General features: G+C 54.0%; 1 protein-coding gene across 1 annotated transcript in view; it reads right to left on the minus strand.

The window, feature by feature from the left end:
• Positions 1-1,506: 1,506 nt before the first annotated feature.
• Positions 1,507-24,521, minus strand: part of CEMIP (cell migration inducing hyaluronidase 1) — a gene marked incomplete at both ends in the record, with an annotated part of 71,129 nt that continues 48,114 nt past the window's right edge. The window contains 12 exons of the mRNA XM_082838424.1: positions 1,507-1,634; positions 3,322-3,422; positions 6,574-6,731; positions 7,359-7,445; positions 7,642-7,846; positions 11,638-11,823; positions 12,793-13,004; positions 16,195-16,410; positions 17,799-17,979; positions 20,747-20,902; positions 20,982-21,017; positions 24,004-24,135. Coding sequence (XP_082694550.1) covers positions 1,507-1,634; positions 3,322-3,422; positions 6,574-6,731; positions 7,359-7,445; positions 7,642-7,846; positions 11,638-11,823; positions 12,793-13,004; positions 16,195-16,410; positions 17,799-17,979; positions 20,747-20,902; positions 20,982-21,017; positions 24,004-24,135 — 1,798 coding nt within the window. The remainder of the gene's footprint in view (positions 1,635-3,321; positions 3,423-6,573; positions 6,732-7,358; positions 7,446-7,641; positions 7,847-11,637; positions 11,824-12,792; positions 13,005-16,194; positions 16,411-17,798; positions 17,980-20,746; positions 20,903-20,981; positions 21,018-24,003; positions 24,136-24,521) is intronic.

Below are 24,521 nucleotides of genomic sequence, written 5' to 3' on the forward strand. Positions count from 1 at the left end.
TTCAAGGGGACTTGCCCCCGTTTCGCGAGGCCACTCAGGCCGGCTGTTGAGGCAGCGTGGTGTGGCAGTAAGTGCGGAGAGTGGGGCTCCCGTCCTGGCCCTGCCCTGGCCGTGTGGTTCTTCCCCAGCTTGGGGTCTCATGTGTCCCATCCATACAACAAAGGCTTTGGACTAGGTGTTTCCTAAGGTCCTTTCCAGCTCTGAAACCCCAGGCTCACTGAGGTGTGAGTGTGTCCGTGTGGGCCTCCGCGAGGGCTCTCAGGGCCCCCGATGCAGGAGCTCCCCTTTCTCGACTTGACTCCACCCCCTCTTGGAGTGGTTGGTGGACCAGCTGACCCAGTGCTCTGGCCATAATGAGCTCAGCCCATCACCCCCTCTGATGCCCGCTTCTCTATTACGGGTGGCCAGCAAGTCGAGGGCAAAGGGCGACCTTGAAGTCACCCATCTTCGGCAGATGTGGGCAGGAACCACTCCAGAGGCTGCCTCATCTCCGCCCACCCAAATGCCCCTGCCCTTCGTTACTGCAGGAAGCTTCCTGACCACCGGAGCGCGTAAGCTCTTTCCCTCCGGGAACTGCCTCGGACCTCCTCTTTACCTTTCTTGGCTTTCTCCGCTTGGCATCAGAGGTACACACACCCAACCACCTGTTCCACCAGACTGCGAGCCCCTTGCCTTAGGCAATGCTTCTCACCGCTCCATCCTGTACGCCCGGAGCACCCAGCATCATGGATGTTGGCTGGAAGGAACGTTCTCACCTATTGCTGGGTTCCGGGCACAATGTGAAAAGCCACAGCATTGCAGTTCTGGCATCTCAGAACTGAAAGGACCTTTAAAAGTCACCTAGTCCAACTCCCAACCTGGGTGCCAAAGCCTCCTGAGAGGTTGAACCCCTCCGGAGGCAGGCTCGCCCTTCTGCGAGGGTAGCCGGTTCCATCTTGGTGAAGGGAAGACGGAATCCCGGTCTGCACGCCAGCTCCGAATCCCGCAGAGGTCGGTTCTTGCTTACAGGAATGAAGATTTCCTTAGGACCAGGGCTCTTCCTCCTACACCGACCACCCTAACGTGCGTGCTGGAGAGCATGGGGATCTGTGGACGACCCAGCGCCCCCTCCAGGCTGCCTCCCAGCTGGGGCAGAGCTCCCGCCAAAGTGGACTTTTGCTGCCAGCGCAGCGCAGGTCTCCTCGTACGGTCCTCACACACACACACACACCCCCCACCCCACCGCAGAGGCACAGATAGGAGAGAAGCACCCAAGAGGCTGCAGGAAAGAGAAGGTTTCCAGCATCAGCAACACTGCCCCTGGGGCTGCAGGTAGACACTTGAGTGAGGGCAGGTGACAGCACCAGGGGTCTCTGATACCCTCCCCTTGGCCCATCAGGGCTGACACGTGGCCTTCCCCGGCAGCTGCTGGACAGGGGCTGGGGGACCAGCCAGGCTGCCCCAGGCGGCTGCCGGGAGTCCACCGTCAGAGTCCACTGGAGGGCAGCGCTGAGGTGGCAGCGGTCCTCACAGCTTCTTCTTCCTCACCACGGGGACGGGCACAACTTGGAAGATTTTGGCATGGTGGTCCTCGGTGTCCAGAGTCACCCAGGTGGGCCGGAAGCTGCCCTTGAAGCCAACGAATGCCATTTTCTCTGAAAAGCAGTGACGTCACATGAGCAGCAACTTCACGAGAGCATGGCTATATGCCACCACCTTCCAGGCTTCCCCATCGCCATTCCCCTGCCCCCACCAGGCACCCCCTCCTCTAGCCACACTGGACTGTCCGCCCCCCGGGAAGAGCTTTGTGGCCGGTTACTGGTGGTGCCCGGCATTGGTTTGTACGGGGCACACAGGGTCTCTCTCACCTGAGCCTCCCAGCCACCTGTGCAGAGTGCTCTCTGGTTCCCACAGGAGGCCTCCCAGGAACCCCAGCCACCTTTGAGCTGACCCTACAATTAGCAGCGAGTCTCTGCCCGTCCCTGAAGCCCCGTGTCCCTGTCAAATAATGGCATGCATCTATGAGATTTCTGCCCCAGCTCCAACGTTCTGTGGCTTTAGAAGGGATTTCTGAGAAGTGGAGGAATTTGCCCAAGGGCACCTAGTAGATGGTGCAGCCCAGACCAGAACTCCAGACTCCCGAGCCCCACGCAGGGCCCTCTGGCTCACAGCTCGGAGCTCGACCCCGTCCGAGGGACTTGGGGGTCCACGTCTACACTCAGGAACGGCCCAGCCTGGCAGGCAGCACACACCCATCACCACTGGGAAAGTGTCCCTTGACGTATGTCACCTTTATGTTCATCAACTTTGGGCAACAGGGTCTGAATTGAAAGGACAGAGGCCCCCAAATGCTTTCAGGGCCAGGCTGGAGAAGATGCTTCTATTTTCCTTGTGTTCTCTTTTGGCTCGTTTGAAGGACTTTCACTGTTCCTGATTTTTCTCTGAGAGCTGCCTGGGATAAGCGTCCCATATGATAGATAGGCTGCTAGCCTTGATGTGTTTTGCAGTCAGGATGGCATGGCCACTAAGGATGGCTGGCTTTGGATTCGAAAAAATAAGGATCCAAATTCTAACCTTAAATTACTTAACTAATTCTGTTTCTTCACCTTAAGTGGAAATAACAGTACCTGTCACACAGGTTATTAATGAATAACTGAGATCGTTACTGGATGTTCAGCAAGGGGCAAGGCTGAGCATTACATGGTGACGACAACGGACATTATCATTATTATCTATCTGGAGCGTTGCTCGGCCTCGCCTCTCGACCTCCCCCAGGACTCTCCCATCACAGTCTGCAGTGACGATAATAAAATGCTGACATTTCTGTCCTGGCTGGCGTCTTCCCTAAGGGGTCTGTGCCAGGCTTTATGGCAGAAGAGCTGTGTGACCTTGATTCTCAAATGAGCTTCTCAGATGAGAGCTTTGCCAACTGCAAAGGGCTGTACAAATGCTGGCCATGAGCTGGGAAGCTGCAGAAGACGTAGGGCCCCTGGCCGATTGGAGTAGCAGGAAGTGGGTAGGAGGGTCAAACTGAGCCACTTTTCTGCTGATACTTTTGTGGAAAAAAAAAAAGGGCCACCTGCTGAGTCGACAGGTGAGCAGCTCGAGCAATTTCCTTCCGGTGTCCGGTCACAAGTTGGAATGCTGTCGCTGCGGGGCAGGAATGGGGACAAGGCGGCCTCTTGCCCACACACACCTGCAGATCACTAGTTGTGTTGAGGATTCTGAGACCCCACCCAGGTCTGGGGGGAAAGTGGTCTGGTCTCAGCAGCGGGTAGCAGCAGCCTGCGCCCTGGGCATCTGGATTCACGGTCAGGGTAGGGCCCCGTCTACACCCCTTACCTTTCAGTTTGAGGCCCTTGTCTGCCCCGAGCTTTTCCAGCACTCGAGTCCACGGGCCTCTGGAGACGTATCTTCCCTTCGATGCCATGAGAACTATGGAGCTGAGCAAGAAGGGATGGATGAGAGGACTCGACGACAAGCTGGATGCGGGGGTTCCCTGGGAGAGATGCTGGACTGTGCCTCGTGGGACTCGAGCTAGCAGTGCCCAGAGGCCCGCCAGGGACTGGGGAAAGGCAGCCCCTCCCGCGTGCCGAGCTGACCGGCTCTTTCCATGTGATGACCCACATCCTGAACGCCCTCCCACACATCTGGCTGCGGTTGGTGCCCGTGGCCTTCTCTGCGCCTGCTCTCAGCTCCCTGCTGCTCCCTGTCTGTCCCCACAGAGGACAGAGCAGGTACGCCGAGCACCCCATCTGGGGGCCAGCACCTACGACAGGGCCGGGTACACAAACGACCGCAGCACGCGTCTCTTCACTTAAATATGCAAACCCTGTTTGAGCAGGACAAGATGGAGACATGGTGCTGGGAGAAGCCAGAGTGGGGAGTCAGCCTGTGCTCGGAGAAGGGTTAACCCCTTAGGTTCACACCCTCCCTCCGCTCAGGCAGGACGGTGTTACCGTTCCATTTTACAAAGCGGGTGAGGGAGGCAAATAGTTACCAAGTATCTGAGAGGACCTGCCAAAGGGGAAGCCGTGCCTGGTGCCTGGGCGGAGGCAGAGGCCTGGAGCAATGGGCATGCCCAGCCTGAAGGTCCTGACTTGCAAAAGCCCAGCTTGGGAGCAAAAAGTCTCCATTCCCCTGCCCTGGTTGCATTCAGGCCAAAGTGCTGGGAAAACAGCCGCCGTCGTGGTGGCAGACTCAGCCTGCTGGACCAGACGGCAGGAAGTGCACACCTCCCCCAGGAATAGAAACAGGGGCAGAGGCCCGACTGGGGCTTCTAGTTTGCTAGCTAGAGGAATCCTGTAACCACAGACCACAGTCCAGACATGGAAGAACTGTATAGGATTCTGGAAGCTGTTGTTACCCCCATTTGGGTCCCATTGGGAGCAGAAGGCAAGCTCTTAAAAGGCAAAGAGCTTGGGTGCAGTAGGAACAGAGGGGAAGTGAGCTGGGGACTGCGTCTGGCTCTTCAGGGAAGCAGAGGGATTTGTGCCTGTTGAGGAGACAGGGAGCATCGCAAACACATCCTCAACTTTGGATTCGGGCTCTGTTCCCATTCAGAAGAAAAGCTAACATCCCTTTGGCTCAGTTAAGCCTTCTTGCTGGGCTGGACTCAAACGAAGGTCATGCCCTCCAGACGGGGCTCCCAGGGGCGGGACAGGGAGACAGAGCTTCTCGTGTGCCCAGCCTCCTGACAGCACCAGAAGCTGCCTGCACACTTCAGGTGTCCCTCTCTGTCTCGTATGGGCATCTCATGCCCTCCAAGCCCCTGACCTATCAGCACGGAGGTCCCCACAGGGTGGCTGGGCAGAGACAGCCCCTGGGAACCATCCCTGAAGGTTTGGGTGCGAGCAGCGGCCTCCTTCTTGCCCTGGGACCCTGGGGCAAGGCTGGCCCTGTGGAGGGGGTGGAAGGGGGGGGCGGCCTGGCTTGGGCCTGGGGTGACAGTGGGGCAGGACCTGCCTTGCCCCATCCACTGCCGCTTTCCCGGAGGTCAGAGCGGGGTCTGGTGGTGCCCAATTCCTATCTGGGTACCCAGTGCCAACCCAGGGCATGGCTCACACCAGGTACTTGGCAAGGTGCACCAGGGCCGCAGCACGGGCTGAAAGCAGCCCTGCATGGGGTAGTCCCACGCCTCTCACCCCTGCTTCTAAACAGAGCAGCTCCGCATTTCAGTTTCTTATTCCAGGCTTCTGCATCCTGTTTCATTTCCAGAAAAAGTCCTTTGGCCCCAAAAGGCATGAAAACTAAAAATCTCTAAATGATCATGTATTTCCCCAAACTGGCAAATCTGGTCCTTCTGTATGAATCTGCACGTGAAAATGTCAGGCTAAAGAAGCTTGTGATGGGGGAAGAGAGTGGAGACAAAAGGTGGTTAAGCAAAACCCCATTCTCTGGAATCTCACATAAGAGTCTAGTTCAAGTCATGCCCATCGTGCGGCATCTCGGAAGTAGCACATTTGTTTTTGTCAATAAATATTTACCAGGCACCTCCTATATGACAGGTACCACGTTAAGTGCTTAGACTGTCTGCTATGCCAGGTTGTGGCTTTGGAGTGAATTCTCCACCCATTATACTAGGAATGTAAATATGCGTTAGATATGGTCCCCACATCAAGAAGTCCATACCCTAGATGCGGGAGTAGATATGTCCACTGGTCCTGTGGGTGCGGGGGGTAGGTAGAACTTTTTGGTTGGATTGGAAGAGACCTCACCAAAGAGGTGATATGTGAGTTAGATTTGGAAGGTGGAAGGGGAATTACCAAAGATTTCTAGGAAGGGGACAGGAGGTACATGTATTTAAGAAGCTCAACCCCCCAGTACGGTGGGTGGATTCGCGAGGGGGAGGCTGGACAAGGGAGCCTGCTGGGTGACTGCCGACAGTGTGGGTGGCAGACAGGGAGGCCCCAGACAGAGCAGCGATGCAGAGGATGCCGCAGGATACCTAGCAGGAGAGCAACGATGCAGGTAGGGTTGACAGGATGTGGTTATAGGGCGTGGTGGTGGCGAAACAGAAGAAAGACAAGAGCCCCAGCGCGATGCCCAGACTCTCATCTAGCTGCCCGGATGGAAGATGATGGTTTCACCAAAACGTGGGAAAGGGGAGTGACTGGTTTGGGGGGTTAAAAAAAAAAAGAAATGATGAGAATTCAGTTCCATAGGAGACATCCAGGTGGCATGGTCCAAGTTGCAGTTGGATTAAAAGTATCTGGTGTTTCAGAGGGAGATCTGGGCTGGAGATTCCCAAAAGCCACCAGCATTTGGATCATATTGAAAGTATGGGAGGGGATGAGCTCATGCCGCGAGAGTGGGTCATGATGGGGGCACAGGGCCAGGGCAGGCTTCCCATTTGTAGCTGGGTAGACCGTCCGCCTCAGCCTGACCTACATTCACCGTGGCCCTGGCTCCAAAGGGAGAGGCACCAGGCAGGGAAGCTTCCCAGCCAGGACCCATGATGTGTGGGCAGACCGTGGACACTCCCCAAGCCTTCTCAGACCGGACTGCGCTGAAGGTCTCAGGGACAGGGAGGGGGACTCGGGCGGGGGTCTGCGGCGCCACTGGCCGGTGCCCGAAGCAGAGGCGCACACTCACTTGTCGGGGATGGCCAGCACGTAATTGAAGAGCTGCCACGGAATGCCCTGCAGGATGGCGGTCCTGAAGCGGGCTTGGCTCACCACGCGCCCTTGTCTCCCGTCCATTACCACCACCTGGATGCCGTCCTCCAAGCTCGGGTACTTCTTCCCATCCACCTGCAGACGACAAGCAGTGCACAGTGTGATGCAGGGGGTCCCAAAGGCAGCAGAGCCCCGAGGTTCTCCTGCCCCGGGGGTTCCCACGCAGACTCTGAAGACAGAGGTCACCGGTGCGGCTCTTCAAAGCATAAAACTCACTTCAGTCGGTTCCTTGCAAACCTCTGTAGTGGACTGAATGACGGCCTCCCCCAAAGATATGTCTACTGCAACCTGTGAAAGTGACCTTATTTGGAACTAGGGCCTTTGCAGAGGTAATTAAGTTAAGGATCTTGAGATGAGGTCATCCTGGATTTCAGATGGGCCCTAAATCCAGTGGCAGATGTCCTTATAAGGACTACAGGCAGAGGGAGGTGTAAGGCTCTGACACATGGGGGAGAGACCATGTGAGACAGAGGCAGAGGTTGGAGGGACGCCGCTACAGCCAAGGAACATCCAGGGCTGCCGGCAGCACCAGAGGCTAGAAGAGGCCTGGAACGGACCCTCCCTCAGAGCCTCCAGGGGGAACCAACCCTGCCAGCACCTTGACTTGGGACTTCTGCCTTGTGAACTGCGAGAGGATAAGTTTCTGTTGTTTTAAGCCACCGGGTTTGCGGTCCTTTGTGGGCAGGGGTGAGGGCTGCTTACTTCAATGTAGGCAAAGTCGTTCATTAGGTGGAAGAAGCGCTGCTTGGCACTTTCCATCTTCACCTCCAGGAAGTGGTCCTTGGTCGTCTGGAAAGTAAACAAAACCCAGTGTGGCCGTCAGGTTTGTGGAGTCAAGTGTACAGCCCGATGGGTGGTCTTCCCCCTCACTGCCCCCGACCCCCGGTCACGGGAGACGGTCTAAGGAGCGGAGTAGATGACCGGAGAGGACGCTGATGGGGTCTGGGCCCCCTCGGAGGGCCCGGGCTCGCTGTCGGCCACTCACCAGCTGAGAAGCAAAGAGCTTCTTGGGCATCGGCACGTCCACGACGGCCCTCTCCGCGAACTTGGGGTAGGCTGTGGCCGCGCAGTTGCTGACGCCGGCGTTCTTTGGAAGCAGAGCTTTAATCTTTATTCTCTCACAGCCTTTCACAGAGCAGAAGGCGAACTTCTCTCTCTCGTTCTGAGCTTTCAGCTTCAGGAAAAGCAGCCTGTGCACAGGAGCAGAGCGGGTGGTTCCCTTTGGTGTCCACACCCCCCTCCCCCACCCCTCCTCCCCCAAAGGCATTTACCCAGAACTACGTGCTGGCCACAGTGATTACAGCCGGTGGGCCCTACAAAATGGATGTGTCTACCGCAAGGTTTTGGGGGGTTTGTTTTTAATTTTATTTATTTTTGGCTGCGTTGGGTCTTCGTTGCTGCGCGGGGGCTCTCTCTAGTTGCGGCGAGCGGGGGCTACTCTTTATTGCGGTGCGTGGGCTTCTCATTGCGGTGGCTTCTCTTGCGGAGCACGGGCTCTAGGCACGTGGGTTTCAGTAGTTGCAGCACGTGGGCTCGGTAGTTGTGGTTCGTGGGCTTTAGGGCCCAGGCTCAGTAGTTGTGGCTCACGGGCTTAGTTACTCTGCGGCATGTGGGATCTTCCCGGACCAGGGCTCGAACCCATGTCCCCTGCATTGGCAGGTGGATTCTTAACCACTACGCTACCTGGGAAGTCCTACCACAAGGTTTTATGTGGTTGGAGAAATTAAAAACAAATGCATTGAAGAAAAAGCTAACACTGACACTTTTCATTTTCTGAGCACGTACTCTATGCCATGCTATGCACGTGCCGTAAACTGACATATTATCTCATTTAATCCTCAGACAATCCAGTCCAGCAGGCACTGTTATCATCCCAATTTCTCAGATCCCAATGGCTCAGAGAAGTGAAGTGACTTGCCAGGACCACACAGCACAAAGGGGACAGAGCTGGGATTTTCCATCCCAACCCTGTGCCTGGTGAGGAAAATGCTCACCAAGGGAACGCGTGTGAATGTGAGGAGAAAGTGGGAAGCAGAACTGGGCGGGCCATCTGGTCCCTAGGGCTTGGCTGTTTTCAGCACAGGAGCCCAGGAAGCCCAGCTGGGATGACTTCCTGAAGATGCCCTGCTTCCCTCTCAGGAACACCTCCACTTTGAGTTCCCTTGAGTGGCTTTACGTTTCTTGACATCAAGCAACCCCTGAATAGAATATAGTGTTCATATGGAAGAACTGCTGGGGGATCTCTCGCCCCGGCAGAGAACAGAGCTTCTTCCTCTGCATTCCATGCTCTGCATGGGGCGGGGGAAGCTTTGAGCTGCTTAGGAGGAAGCCCGTTCAGTGGTGCCTGTCATCATTTCTCCACCAGAGGCTCCCACACAAGGTCAGAAACCACCCCAGGGGACAAGGTCATGAGCAAAATCCCGGAAAGAGACCCAGAGACTCTGTTCCTAGGGCTTCTGCACAAGACTATCAGTATTCAGGTTTCCCCGCTGTCATGGTATATCAAATTATCCAAACTGGAGGGCACTAGAAGACCGTCTAGCTCCCACTCCTTACTTTCCAGACAGCAGCTGCCCTCTCTAATCCTCACCTTCGACATGGATGTGTCCTAGTCAGCTGGACTGGGAAGCCCTGGCGTCAGTAAGCCTGGGCTCAGATCCTGGCTGTGGCCAGGTAGTATTTCAGAGCAGCCCTACTGATGGCCGTGCACCTGAATACTACACTTATGTACAGTTTAGCAATACCTCGCTTAGGTGGCGTCTGGCAAACTCCAGGACACAGATGAAATCACCCGAGTGGTTTTTTTTTTAACCTCGAAGGATTTACAGAGGTGACTCAGGGTGTGAAATATATTTCACACTTCGGGACCCCTTCACTTGTAGCCTACTTACTTTTTATTTTACCCCCAATTATAACAAGCTGCTTATCAAGTGTCCTAGGCCATAGCAGAATAGAAGGTAGCCATTGAAAGCAGGTGCTCTGAATGTGAGTAAGAAAGAGCAACACATCTGTAAGGCAGAAAGATCATGAAAACAGCCCAGGAATTCACAAAGCCCAAGACTCTGGGCTCTTGCACAGGCAACAGACATCCCGTAACCCAGCCCACAGTCCCTAAGGCTACCATTGAATTAAAGCGCAGCATAATAATCAATAGGTATGATTAACTAAGCTACCAACAAAACGGTTGAATTAAGCAGCAAAATCTGCTTAAAGGGGAAAAATCGCCAGTTTTTAAATGTGTTGATCAAAAAGGTTCAACTTGTTCAGTGGCCGTTTCCGTTTGAAAAATTCACACCTTTGCAACATCCCAATTCTCACGATCCTATCGATAAAGAAATCATGCACAGGTGGTGCTGTGAAGACTTTCACCTTATTACCATTTTTAAAATCATAATATTTATCGTTTCTGCTGTTGTATGAAGGATATTTAATTCCCCCTCTGGTTTTCACATGGAAGGGTGTTTCTAAACACTCCTGGCCCCGGCCCATCCCCTCACTGATGTCTTCCCGGGGCAAGTGGAGTGACTCGTGTGGTTGCTGGATGGAGGTACATAGGTCAGCCCGTAGAGAGGCGGACTCCGGTCTGCTCCCCCTGCACCCTAAGTTTTGGGAGTTGGGCTCTGAGTGGGGAGGACCCCGGTTGCTCAGGGCTGCCTGGGACTGGGTAGGTGCACTCGGGGACAGCACTGGGAAGATCTGTTCCCCAGCAGCTCCATCATCAGTAGGACAGACAGTTCCTTCCTCACCTGCTGTCGTGCCTGCTCCACCACTGGCTTAGAACTATGTGGGAAAAGGGGTGCTACTTGCTGCTTCCCCAACCCCAACATTATTATTTTTTTATTTTTTATTTTTTGCGGTACGCGGGCCTCTCACTGCTGTGGCCTCTCCCGTTGCGGAGCACAGGCTCCGGACGCGCAGGCTCAGCGGCCATGGCTCACGGGCCCAGCCGCTCCGCGGCATGTGGGATCCTCCCGGACCGGGGCACGAACCCGCGTCCCCTGCATCGGCAGGCGGACTCTCAACCACTGCGCCACCAGGGAAGCCCCCCAACATTTTTACTTACGCTTCTGACTTTCAAATTTGAATTTTCCTTTAATCAAACCGATAAAGCCCTACCTTTATAGATATGTCTAAGCATCTTCTATCCGTCTCATTACCCTTGATTTCACTACAAGAATGGGAAAAATGGCCATAAAACAGTCCTTTACCCTTAGTCCCCGCAGGGCTGGCTAGCGACAGCTTCACCGCTTTGGAGACGTGCTGGCATTCTGCAGATGTCAGAATACTCTCTTTTCAGGGGAGGCGACCAAGTCGCTCACTGTCTCCGGGGACAGTACTCTGCCCCCATTAGATCCCTGCTGAACAGAACCTAGTGCAGTTCAGCAAAAGGGGGAGGATTTTGGTTACGGATAGGTGTGAGCTCAAAACTAGCCGCGCCAAGTTTGTGCGGTGTCCCTGGAGCAAGGCATTCTTATTTATCCTGTACCTTCTTTGACCATCTCTAATTTTTTTTTGGCCGCACTGCGCGGCACACGGGATCTTAGTTCCCCAACCAGGGCTCAAACCTGTGCCCCCTGCAGTGGAAGCGGGGAGTCTCAACCACTGGGCCGCCGGGGAAGTCCCTGCCCATCCCTAAATTAGGGATACTATCATCTGCTCTGACTGAGTTGTATGGAATTGAGGTCCTGTACCACCTTTTCTCAGTTCTAAGATTCACTGCTTTCACTTTTTTTCCCCCTGAAACAGGTATATTCACTACAATCCATGTGTATATTAATAGAGTGCTTACTTTACTCCCAAAGCGTCACAGCTTTAAAAATGTCACTGGTGGATGACACAAGCTGTCTGAGAATAGAAGTGCCTAGGAAAGGATCCTACGTTAACCGGCAGCAACGGCACGGCAGGTCTGAGGATTATTGGAAAGGCCGGGGGACAGCATGAGAATGACCACTTTCCTGCAGCCAGGAGGGGGGGTCCTCACCCAGAGTCGTCGTCCCAGTAATAGTGGCTCTTGCCAGGGTAGCTCTGCTCCACTTTGTCCATCTGCAACGTCCTCACGAAGATGCCCGTCTTGGACGTTTGCTTCAGCAGGCGGTTGTGAACATCCGAGAGGATAGAAAAGGTGGTGCCCCGGGGGTAGCAGAGCCCCACTCGAATCCAGTCGCCCCTAGAATCGGAAGTGCAGTCAGGTTACAAGCGAGGATGTCCAGGCCACAGGGCCTCCTCGTGTGCCTTGGCCAGAGACCAAAGCGTTCTCCACCAAACGGCGCTTCCACTTTTCAGTGGGAACTTTTGAAAGAAGGCTTTGCTGTTGGTAATGACTGCGTCACAAAGCGTTCAAGGAGAGAGGGAGAAACGGTGACTGCAGTGAATGAGAGGGGGCGGTGGGGCGTCCCCAGGGCCTGCATTGGGTGCTCTGTGTGGATCGTTGGCTGGGGGAAAGAAAAATGAACGTTCTTTCAATAGGGCTGAAATGAAAGAGCCAGGATCTGTAAGACCTGGATTCAGCCCCTTCCCCGTCCAGCCTGACTGTGGGGCCCATTTCAGCTCTTTGGGTATCATTTTCTGCAACTGATAAATGTCTGTCTCACGGGACTACTGTGACAAGTTAATGACGTGCATAGAAAATACATGAACGTAAATACATGAAGCTCTCTCCAGATGCCCTCAGCTTAATCCCTCTACCTCGCAGAGCCTTGTTCCCGCCCCCTTCCCCCCCCATAAAACGGTAACAAGAGCCACCAGGGGTTTTTGACCGTGTACTGAGCCCTTCGTAAAGCCAGGTCCTGGGTGAAACGCCTGCCAGACACTGTCCCACTCGATCCCCATTGCAGCTCTGCAGAGTGAGACTAACCCCATCTCCTAGATGAAGGAACTAAGGTCCCCAGGGGTGAGACGCCCTGCCCGGCGTCACCCACGCCCAGAACGGGGGCTCAGCCCAGGTCTTCTGATTCTTAACCACTGGGTGATGTCACGTCTAGATCCATCCTCGTGCAGGGATGACGTGGGCGAGCCTGAGGGTCTGTGAGCGGGAAGCCCGGGGCTTTGCAACGAGGCACCGTTATCACTGCTGCTTTGAGCTCAGCCAGAGCAGCTGTCCCCATGTCACACTGCTCCTGGCCAGGCACCCACTCACTTGTTGAAGTTGATGAGCCAGATGGTGAGCTCGGCAGGGGCCGTCTGGTCCCAGTGGATGGTGTAGCCCTTCCGCAGGGTGATGACGGGCTGGTACTGCTGGTAGTGGGTGCTCCTGGTCAGAGCCCCCTCCAGGTAGAGAGGGTGGCTGGGGAAGTCATTCTTGATGATCTTCATTCGCAGATTACTGGTCTTGTAGGCCTGAATGTACATCTTTTAAAGCCCAGAGAGGAAACACACAATGAGGCAATGACAAGGGATTATTCCAAGAGCGTCTGGTTAGCATCTGACTACAGACTACACTTGCAAAAGGACTTTCTCTTCCCAGAGCCCTTTTTAGAAAGCTTGAATGAAAGAAGGCCAAATAAGGGGGCATCCCCTTCTGCTGGTGAATGCGGCCTGAGCCGTACTGTGCAATCCAGCTAACGCTTTCTGTACATCTTCAAAAAAAGTGTAGAGGAGAGACCAGTGGCAACTTGAGGGGAGTCTGCTTAACAGTCGGCGAATTTTGGAAAAGGAGGGGTATCAGGAAAGAGGAGGAAGGGAGAGAGTTTTATGACACTTCTGCTGCAAATGCAACTCCCCTTTAACCGGCTGCTGTCCTGTCTGTATTTGAGAAAAAGCCTGATGTGTTGCCTACTTCTCCCCTCTGATTCTCAGTGTCTGGCCTGTGTGGCCAGTCCATGTGGCTATCAGTGCACATCGGGGGAATGAATGGCATCTCATTTCAGAGACAAATATGAAAGCAAGACTGTCAGCCACTGAGTCCAAGGGACAAAACAAAAGAGCCTGGATGATTTGGGCCACCCTTGGTTTAAAAGACTGTGTCCTGATAGAGAACAGACATGTGGTTGCCAAGGGGAAGGGAGGGAGGGAGAGGGATGGACTGGGAGTTTGGGGTTGGCAGACGCAAACTATTATATTTAGAATAGATAAACAACAAGGTCCTACTGTATAGCACGGGGAACTATAGTCAATATCCTGGGATAAACCATAATGGAAAAGAATATTAAAAAAAAGAATGTCTGTATGTGTATAACTGAGTCACTTTGCTGTACAGCAGAGATTGGCACAGCATTGGAAATCAACTCTACTTCAATAAAACATTCGTTAAAATAAATAAAACACTGTGTCCTGTTTTAGGACCTGTCCCATTTCATCGGGTGACATCCCCGTAGCTGTGGCCAAGAGAGACCATCGCATCAAGATGCAATAATGTTGTGCCTTTGGAAAGAAGGGGTTATCTTCCCCTCTAGTTGTATCACACATAAAATGGGAAGAGAAACTTCAACCCTGCCCTAGTATGGCGGTGTCATGGGTATAAGAATTTAAAGGTATAGTAAAGCCTTTTGTAAGCTGCAAAGTGGAGGGAGGAGATAATTAATAATAATTCACCAGTAGCCAGGTATGGTAACCTGCAAGCTCTAACTAACAATCAGCCCTTTTCAGCAGAAAATAAGCGATGTATCAGAAAGAAAGGGTGGGAGGGAAGCTCAGGATCAAGGCTCCACATGGGATGTCTCGCCCTCGAATCAGGGATGCTATAAGGCCCGCAGTGTGCCTGCAAGCCTTAAGGGTTTGGTCAGCCTTTAGTTATTCAGGTCATGACCCCAATCTGTCAGCTCCTTCTGACTCTACTTCCCTTCTTATCTGCCCTAGACCATCAGGTCAACCACTCGCTCCCGTAGCATCAAATCCCTTGCGCTGCCCACCCGTGCAGCAGATGCCTCGGCCTGGACCATTCCACGGGTCCGCCTCCTCTGCAGGGCTCTGGAGCAGGGCTGAGAAAGTCCTGCAGCCAGGAGGAACGGTGCCCCTTCCATGCTCCGTGTACAGTCTCCACTGGGTTTGCAGCACCACCTGGCACTCCTTCCGCACGCCTCTGTCAGCAACTTCCATTCTCCACGGCACCTCTTCCCAACTTGATCACTCTCTGCGGGCCACCCAGCTCAGGCCCACTCTCTGCCCTCTCACTGCATGACCTCCCCTTCTACTGTGGAAAGAAATACCCTGGACCTCCCTGCCCCGGGCCCCTGCCTTCCTCTGTGCCCCTCTCCTGCTAATGATCCCTCCCGCCTCCACTGGCACCCGCTCCCAGCACGGCCCCGCCTCCAGGGGCCCACCTTGCCCCCCATGGTCCTTCCCCTTCACTGGCACGAGCCCCCTGCCCCGTCCCTCCCCAGACCCGAAATCACTTTTAGCTCTTTTCTCTTTCTGGGGGGGGCCGTGCCTCGGGGCTTGTGGGATTTCAGTTCCCTGAGGGATCGAACCCAGGTCCCCTGCAGTGAAAGCATGGCGTCTCAACCACTGGACCACCAGGGAAGTCCACCTTTCTCTCTTTGCTAATGCCCGGGACGCTGATGCCCACAGCGGTGAGAGGAATGCCTGCCCGCGGGACGGTTGTGAGGATTCCCCATTCCTACGTTTTCCTGCCCCTTCAGGGGTCACTGGGCTCATGCGCTTCCCTCCTGATCTGACAGCTCTTCGTTTCCTCGGGGGCTCTCTCCCCTTGCTCATCTAGCCCTCAGCTCTCCTTCCACATGACACCAGTAACAATACTACAGTAACTCATATTTTCACATTCCAGGCACTGACGCAGCCCGCTGTCCCATGTGGCCACTGGGCACTGCAAATGTGGCCGGTGTGGCGGAGGACCCAAACTTTCAATCTCATTTTAATTAACTGAAATTTCCAACCGAAAGTGGGGTAAAATAGTTTTCCAGCTAAACAGTTAAACATAGCTTTATTGTTTTGGTAGGACTAGCTTTTACTTTAATTGTAGAAAATTCGAATCCAAACTGACTGGGCTATAAGTATAAAATATGCAGGGAGTTTCGAAGACTTAGAACAGGAAAAACATATGAATGTAAGGTGCCTCATTAATGATTTTTTTATACTGATGACATGTTGAGATGATAGTATTTTGAATATATTGAGTTTAACAAAGTATATTATTAAAATAGATTTCAGCCATTTCTTTTGCCTTTTCCACGTGGCTACTAGAACATTTAAGATCACCCGGACGGCTTGCACTGTATTTCTGGTGGAGAGGGCTGGTAAAGCACTCTATGTGCTCATTAAAAAGGTTCAACTATTATCCTGATTTTACAGATGAGGAACTTGACACTCCAAGAGTTTAGGTGACTTGCCCAAGGTCACACAGTTACTAGGTGCCGAAGTCTGACTTCTTTTTCTAAGCATTCTGCTTACAAAGTGTTTTCACTTGGACTTTTTGAAAATCCTACTGGGTTACCAGAAAAAAAAGAAAGAAAGAAGAATGAAGAAGAAACCTATGTCCCTTTGTGGCCTGGCACAGAGGCAGGCATGCAGTAGGCTCTCACTCAATGCTTGTCCCGTGAGTGAGCGACTGGTGACACTGAGGGCGTGCGCCCTGCATCCCCACCTGTGCGTAGCGCCCGCTGCAGATGGTGCCTCTCCAGTCCGGAACGTTGATGCAGTCTGGGTGCCGGACCAGCCAGTTGTCGTCCTTGGTGAGGTAGGACCCAGGGTACTCGGACACGGAGCCATCCACGTCATGGAACACCGACGTCTTGTCCCCGTCCATATCCAGCTGGTTGAACCAAGGCCCAGGCTCTCCGAAGAACACTCTGGAAGTAATCTAAACACAGCCCAGGAATGTGAGGCTGGACCAGAAGGTGAAGGGAAGCAGCAGCTGTCGTCAGGCCAGGGCGAAGTTTCCGATTTCCAGACGTTACAAACCAGCCAAACCAAAGATGCTCTGGGGCAGCACAGGAAAGCGCATGGCTGACCTCTCGGATGGAGCCAGAGAAACAGCCAGACGTTCACTGTGCCTGAGCTCTCAGACCCAGCAGTAATTCTGGCCTCTGCTCACTGGAGGGTTGGCTGCTGTGTGTGACCCTGGAGAGAGCTCTAATACGTGGCTCAAAGCACTGCAGGGATGGGGAGGCAGGCACAGGAGTGTGTGCGTGTGAGAGTGTGTGTGTGCGCGCGTGAGTGGGTGTGAGTGAATGTATGCACGTGTGTGCATGAGTGCGTGTGAGTGTGTGCGTGTGTGTGCACACGCGTGTGTGCGTGAGTGAATGTGTGTGTGTGAGTGTGTGTATGTGGAGAGGGAATGAGGCTGAGTGGCAGTGAATGTATGAGAAAGTACATATACATGTATAATAAACGCACACACACACGTCGCATGGATATGCGGGAGAGAGAACGTGTGTGAGAGTGTGCGGCGTGTTTCAGGAAGTCAGTCTTTCAACATGAGCCCTTGGAGATTTCCATGACTGACCTCTTTCAGGCCCTCGGTGGCCTGAGTAAGGAAATTCAGTAACTTGAGTTTCACATCTTTTCGCTCAGGCTGCCAGGAACTGGGCAGACAGGCAGAGGGCAGGAGCAGAGGGCTGGAGGAGGAATGCAGGTCTGGGCAAGCTGTAACCCAGAGAAAAGGCACCAGGAGCCCCGGACCTGCCTCATCTCAAAGCGCAGCCCTTTGTCCTGACCTCCTCACCCCCGGCTCCTAACTTGTTGGCTGCCTAGGGGTAGGAGGGCCCTGTTTATGTTCCACTCTCCGGGAGAAATTAAACAGAGCATCTTCAGCAACGATTCCTTTGGGAATTGCTGGGGGTTTTTTTTTGTTTGTTTTTGTTTTTCTTTTTTTTTTTTTTTAGATGAATGGTGCTAACTGAAGTGGCCCGGTCACCAGACTCGGTAGGTTGAACCCAAGAGCCTTGGAGGACCAGAGCCTCAGAACCTTGAGGGCAGTGGAAATTTCCTTCTGAGGCTTGGGTGGGTTCTGAGCAGGGTGAGGGCAAGGGGGCATTTACCCAGACTTGACCTGTGGGGCAAACTACACTTGTACTTTTCCAGTTTGGATGCAGACAGACCTGGGACGTGGCCCAGCCTGCTTGGAGAAGAATGTTCAACCCCTGCGGTGGTGGCAACGGCTCAAACTCCAGGCCCCGCAGGGACTTGTGAATCACCGCCCAAGGTCTGGGTTTGCCGGGAGCTCGCCCTGGTGCCTCGAGGACTCACCGGGACGTCCTCAAAGGCAATGCCGGTTACGTTGTTATGGGGGCAGCTCTGCCAGGCATTGTTCAGGCGGAAGGCCAGGGCGCTGGTGTGCCGGCCCTCCAGGGCTGCAAACTTGCGGAAAGTGCAGTTCTGGATGTTGATGGGGCCGTCGTAGAACTGAATTCCTCGGATCGGGAAATTCCTATGGAGTTAAGCAAGCCAGATGTCAGGCTGATTGCCATGCTGTGCTGCAACAGTGTCTACACCCTCCGAGGTGGATGGTAAGAGACCTTCTGGGTAAACCATTCCTGATTCCCATCCCCAAAACTCCCCCTCTAACAGAACATTATTGAGGCATTAATTAATTCACTGAGAGAGCATTTATGGACACAGTAAATGTCAATAAATGATTACTGGATGAATTATTGGATGGATGGATGGATGGATGGAGAGATGGATGTCTAGCTGCTGGCTTGGGGTCTGAGAGACGGTCCTCTATACAAACATTTCCCCAGGGCTTCCCTGGTGGCGCAGTGGTTGAGAGTCCGCCTGCCGATGCAGGGGACCCGGGTTCGTGCCCCGGTCCGGGAAGATCCCACATGCCGCGGAGCGGCTGGGCCCGTGAGCCATGGCCGCTGAGCCTGCGCGTCCGGAGCTTGTGCTCCGCAACGGGAGAGGCCACAACAGTGAGAGGCCCGCGTACCGCAAAAAAACCAAAAAACAAACATTTCCCCACATATTCCCATCCTAGAGGCATTGGATAAATAAATATTACCGGAGAGAGCCAGTATCATGTCCCTTGGGAGAGTAGAGCCATTACTCATTATCGCCTTGGTCTCAGTTGCTATAACAATTTAATTAGCTTAAGACCCAGATGAGCTTTCTCTCTGTGAGTAAGCCTTTCGATGGGCAGTACGCTGGGTTTGGGAAACTAGGGAGAGGAAGGACACAGAATGGAAGGTGATAATGAAACGGAAAAATAGCTGCATGGTGATGTTTCAAGCATCCCTAGAAGGGAGGGCAGGCCCCCTTGGGAGGGCAAGACTGTGAACTGCCAGGGGACCCCTAGAAGGGCCTGATACCCCAGAGGCAGGGAAAGAGGGAGGAAGAGGCCAAAGGCCTGGAGCTGGAGCTAGAGGAGGGGCTGGAGGAGAACTGGGGACTTGGAAATTCTGCCTTCGGCCCAGCAAGGGGGCAGGGTGCTCGAGATGCCTCTCTCCTTTGCCACGGACTCCCGAGCAGGGCGTGGGAAACAAGGGCCTAGGAGGGGCTGGCTGGGCCGATCCTTTTTGGGCCTGGCCCCAAAGCTAGGCTTGCCCATTCTTCAAGCCCAATGTTTACGCTTTTACTGGTATCTCTACTTCTGGGTCAGGGCCTTCTCCTTCCATGGTGAACATAAAGAAGAAAGGGCAGAAAGAGGGACAAGAAAGCAGAAAAGGGCAATCTATGGGGAGAAGTCACATTCCAGCTGGTCCCTACTTCAGCGCTGAGCTCCCCTCACCAGATACGGTTCCCTGAGGAAGGGCCTGGTGGCACCAGTCTCGGCAATGTCCCTGCAGCACACGGTGTGCCAAGGGCTTCTGGTATTTCTGTATTTTTATATTTGTAATTGATGAATGTCATCGCCTTGAAGCCTGGCTCTCACAGAGTGGCGCCATGCATTTTTCCATTTAAGGTATCTTAGGGACAGCCCGTTCTCACTGGCTCTATATTTAAACTGTGTGCTTACTCTACCCTTGGACCCCGACCCAGGCCCATACGGGATGAATCCCTCACGATCAGGACCGTGGGGTCCTGGGCTCCTGCTTACAAATGCAGTTTGAGGGACCTGCCTAAGTCTGACAAAGCTGTCAGGCCTCCATAAACAAACCCACCTCTGGAAGTCGTCAGAACGTTCTGGCCCTGGGGAGGCTGGTAACCCTCAGCAAAGAAACCCAAATATGCAAACCCAGCGTTGCTCATAAAAATGATCTGAAGGGACGGCTACACCACTCAGGCTAGACAGGAACAAGGGCTTCTGGGTCACTCATGCCAAAGGAGACTGTGGTTCTCTCTGCAAAGTCTTTTCAAAGATACCCATCCCACGAGGGCTGGGAGTTCAGGCCTATGTCCTACCTGTAGAGGCAGGAAGGACATATTCCTAGAGAAAGAGGGAAAAGCTCAGAGGGGCAGAAAGGGCTCATCTTAGCCCGCTGCTGCTTGTGGCTCTCTGGCTTGAATTCCTGTCTGAACAGAAACACCATCAGAAGGAGAGACTTCCTCACCACGGACCCAAGCTGCAGCTTTCCAAGGAATTAACCAAGTCCCTTTGCTCCGTTGGTGCGTCCGCTCTCCAAGTCACCCCCTCCCTCTCCAACCACCTGCTTATCATCCAGCAGCAGAGAGCCTGTGACCCTCCAGGACAGGCATGCTCTTCTGCTGTTTAACAGACCTGACTGCTAGAAAACTCTTGCCTGCACAAAACCAATTCTAACCCTAACACAGAGTGAGTTTCATCCTGTATGCGCACAGCAGCCCTGAGAATGTGTGACAGCATCTCCCGGGCTGTTCCCCCACGTCTGGTCCCAGCCTCTGGTTGAAGATCCCAATCTGTGTGTGACTATCACTCTGCCACCATCAGAGGTGGATGAGATGGTCCGAGTGGGGGTGCTGTCCGAGGAGAGAGGAAGCCATGGTCGCCCATCCTGGACACTAAATTCCCGTTAACGTAGCTCAGAACAACGTTTTATGTTTTGACAGCTGTGTCTCCCTGTTGACTCATATTCGACACAGTTTTTTTGACTTCTCTGATTCTAGATTTCACCCCCCTGCTGGTTAATCTCCATTGTTTCAGTGATTTCTCTGACCAGTAGAGGACAGAGGAATTCATAGTCCACAGGTAGAAATCACATCCTAGCATCTTTCCTTCCACTGCTGTCGTTTAGGTTAAGCCACGCAGAACAAAGAAGCTGCCGTGCTTGCAAACCTACTGGCCTATGGGGAGGGTCCTTCCGCTGTGGTCCAAGCCACCTGGGCCCCAGATCCTGTTGTCCATCATCTCTGTCCCCACGTTGCCACTCTCGCCAACAAACAAGCTGTTCTTGACCTCCTGCTTGGAGCCATCGTCATACGGGAAGGTCCCACCACTGTAGAGAGAAGATGTCCGGAATGAGACGTCCAGAGACAGCAACCCACAGGGTGCCAAGGGCAATGACTGGCTCTTACCTGGCCAGGGTCAGGCCAATGCCATTGTCAGCAAACCTGGGGACAAGAGCAGACAGTCAGTGAAGTCGTGGAGGGAAGGACTCCTCCCCGCCCTGGTGTCATACCGTGGATCCTGTGTAGGGGAGGGGTCTTTGCATAAGCACGGGGTTTGCTGAGGGAGCAGGCTTACACGTTCTGCGTAATGGGATCGCCTAGATCCCCACCCACACAGTGTCTGACTCCAAAGAGAAAAGAGTGAACGCAGGGGCTCTCAGCGTTTGGTGCAACGTGCATTAGCAGCGTTCAGACTGGACTCCATGGGCCTCCCTCTCCAGCCCACCCCCACCTGTGATTCCAGGGCTCAGTGGGATACTGGACCAAAGGGACGTGGAAGGTCTTGCCACCCGCAGGACCAGCCCGCCCTGGGTAACGGTGGGGGTACATGGATGCAGTTCCGTTGCCCGTAGCCATCCTCATTACTGTTTCAGCCACAGCAGGAAGGACCCTGATAGCTGATTTCTAACTTTCCCAGAAGTCAGGCGGACGTTGGCCCTGAGAAGTAAGTTTGCAATTACACTGCAGCGATCTCATCAGCTCCCTTTTGCCGTTGTCCATTTTGCGGGCCAGGAGGAGCACATTTCTGGAGGAAGTCTGGCTGTGAGTGATAAGGGGTCCCACAGAATCTGAGCCGAGCCTTGGGTCTGCGCTGCCATGGACCGTGGGTCCAGATATGGTGGCTGCCTTCACCTCCTTTGTCCCAGGGGTGAACATCCCCTCCAAGTGCCACTCTCTGCTTCCTAAACTCTGGTGGCTTCCTGGCATCCAGAAACCTAAGCCCAATCCTTGCCCTCATGCTTCAGGCCCAAGTGAATGCACTTTCCCTCTGCTCCAGGGAGGGTCCCGGCCGCCTGAAGTCTCCCTAGCTCCCGGTTTGCTTCTGCGCGCCCTGTTTCCCGTCCTCCGGGACGCGTGCACTCTCCCTGTCTGAAGCCCATCCAGTTCAAATTCACCGTTCAAGGCCCATCTTCCAGGGCCCTGTAGTTCTCTCCCAGGACTCCCTGATTTTTGTTTCCCAGGCCCTTCATGGTTTTTCCTTACCACCGCTGTCCGCCAGTGCTCTGCCCAAGGTCCTCTTATTCTGCACTGTGCCCCTGGGGACGGCATGAGGACTCACAGCCTCCACCCCTACCAGTCTGCTGGTGACTCTAAAATCAGCCGCCCTTCCCCCCTGCACTTCCAGACTTCGGTGTATTTCCACGGGGGTATCTCAAATGCATCTCAAACTTAACACACATAAAGCAAAACAGTTACCGTCCACCCAAGCCTGTTCCCTCTCCCGAAGCGCATTTTCACCTAAGTTCTCACTGTAACTCCTTCTCCTCTGGACCACTGCCGTATTATTAGTTGTCCCTCCCACTTCTAGGAGTGCCTCCACCCACGGCGTGGTTTGCTGGAGCGACCTTCCTAAGAAATGGACACCATGGCCAAAGGCTCAAAGCTTCTCAAGGGATCCCCATCTTCTGTCAGCCCCTGGCTGTGCCCACTCACGGGACGACAACCTCTGCACCAGCCAGATTCTGGGCTACCTTGGAAGGAGGCTGGGGAAGGGTTAGAAGAGCCACCCCCGCTGGCAGGGGAGTGCTTCACAATTTGTCTTTCGGCCGCAAGTCTGGCATCCACTCCCCTACGGGGACCTGAACTTCCAGCAATCTAGACATTCATTGGAGGCAGAACACCGCAGAGAAGTTTAGCTTTGACCCCCATCTGTTTCCTCTTTCACTCACCTCTTGCATAATTTCTCTCTCAAGTGTCCTTGGGCCTCTATTCTAGGGATGAGCAGTTTTTCTCATTGACTAGCGTCTTGGGTTGCGGGAAAGTTCTTCCTGCTACTGAGTGGAAATCTGCCCAGATCTGCAACTTCTGCTCTCTAGAGCCAATCAGAGCAAGCCTGCCTCCCGTCTGATACCCTAAATGCCCTTCAGAAACCCAGAAGAGGCTCTCTTCTTCCCTTTCCCCTCTCCCCAAAACTCTCAAAATCCTCTTCTATCCCTTCCTCTCTTCTCTGACCCCACAAAAAAACCCGCCCCGGTTTCTCTGCCAGTGACATTCCCTTTCCATCCCTGCGTGTGTCTGGCTCTCTCTGGGGTCCATCCATGGGCCAGTGTCTGTCTTGCCCAGGCCTCTGCTTTTCTGAGAAGCCCTTACACGTGTGCGCGCGCGTGTGCGCGTGTGTGTGTGTGTGTGTGTGTGTGTGTGTGAAATCTGTTTCTCTCCTCACACACTCTCACTTTCTCTTGCTCCTTTCACAAGCAAGTCCCCCTTCACTTCTCCTTTAACTGGTCATGATAAAATGGAGAAATACACTTATTTCCCATGTAGAGTTTCGGATTCCCATTTTTTAACAGTAAAGGGAGTTGAGGAGAACATTTCATGCTACTCCTTTAGAGGAAGTCCCAACTCAGCTACCGGTCCCTCCGGCTCTTGTCCAGTGTGGGCCGTGGCTCTCCATGGGGACCTTATATCAGAACTCGGGGTTCCTTGTCTTTTTCCTTTGCGCCTTGGAGTCTGATGTGCTGGTATTTGAAGTCCCAGTTCAACTATTCACCTTTCGGAAAATTCATTCAACTGAGCCTCATTGTCTAAGATGGAGATGAGAATTTATATCTCCAAGAAACATGGCAAGAAATAAAGGCAGCCAAGGGTCCAGCACACAGAAGGTGCCTAGAAAGTGCTGCTTTCCTTCCTCCTTCCTTCCTTCCTTTCGCTGACTGGTTATATGACAAGTTACGTGACCTACAGCCAAGCCCAGTGACTATTTGTGGTCAAGTCGTGCCCCACAGCCCCTGGCACGGTGGGCTGAAGCCACATGCTGCTTCTAGGGGGTTCTCTGGGTCACTGCCTGATGCCATTCCATGCTTCTGCCTGGGTGGGCGACCAGAAGGTCAAACATCGGTATGTCTGGACTCCTCTCTCTGTCTTGCTCGTGTCTGTCCCCTGCCCAGGGGAGGAGCATCGTCCCACGCTGTGCCAACGCCACACTCACCGGCAGCTGTCCAGCCACACGTCCCCGCCACGCAGCCAGGCCCCATGGTCCTGGTTCTTGTAGGCAGTGAAGTGCCTGATGATGGCCGGCTCCCGGGGCTTCAGCGGGTCGGCGTCCTGGTGGGGGCTGTACCTGGAACACAGCATGGGGAGGCACAGGTGGCCGTGTTGAGGGGACCCCTGAACTGACTGCCTTCTGGGCAGTGAGTTTCTCTCTGCTTATGGTGCCCGGAAGGCTCGGGCTAAACAGCAACCGACTCACACCCCCTGGGCTCTGCAGGGAACTTCCTGAGCTCAGAGGTCTTTTCCCCAGGGTCCAGCCCCATGCATCCTACAGACATGTCACTGCTCTTGTTATCATCACCACTGGGGAACCCCGCCGCCCCAAGGAGGGGTCAAATCACAGAAGGAAGTTCAGACAGCCAGTCCCAAACCTGGCATGCAATGCAGCCCTGTGGCCGGGAAGGGGAGTCTGAGGTGCCCAGCTCTCTACTCCCCTGGGGGTAACCTTGACCTGGT

Source organism: Leucopleurus acutus, assembly GCF_964270905.1.
Source record: "Leucopleurus acutus genome assembly, chromosome: 1".
NCBI lineage: Eukaryota > Metazoa > Chordata > Mammalia > Artiodactyla > Delphinidae > Leucopleurus > Leucopleurus acutus.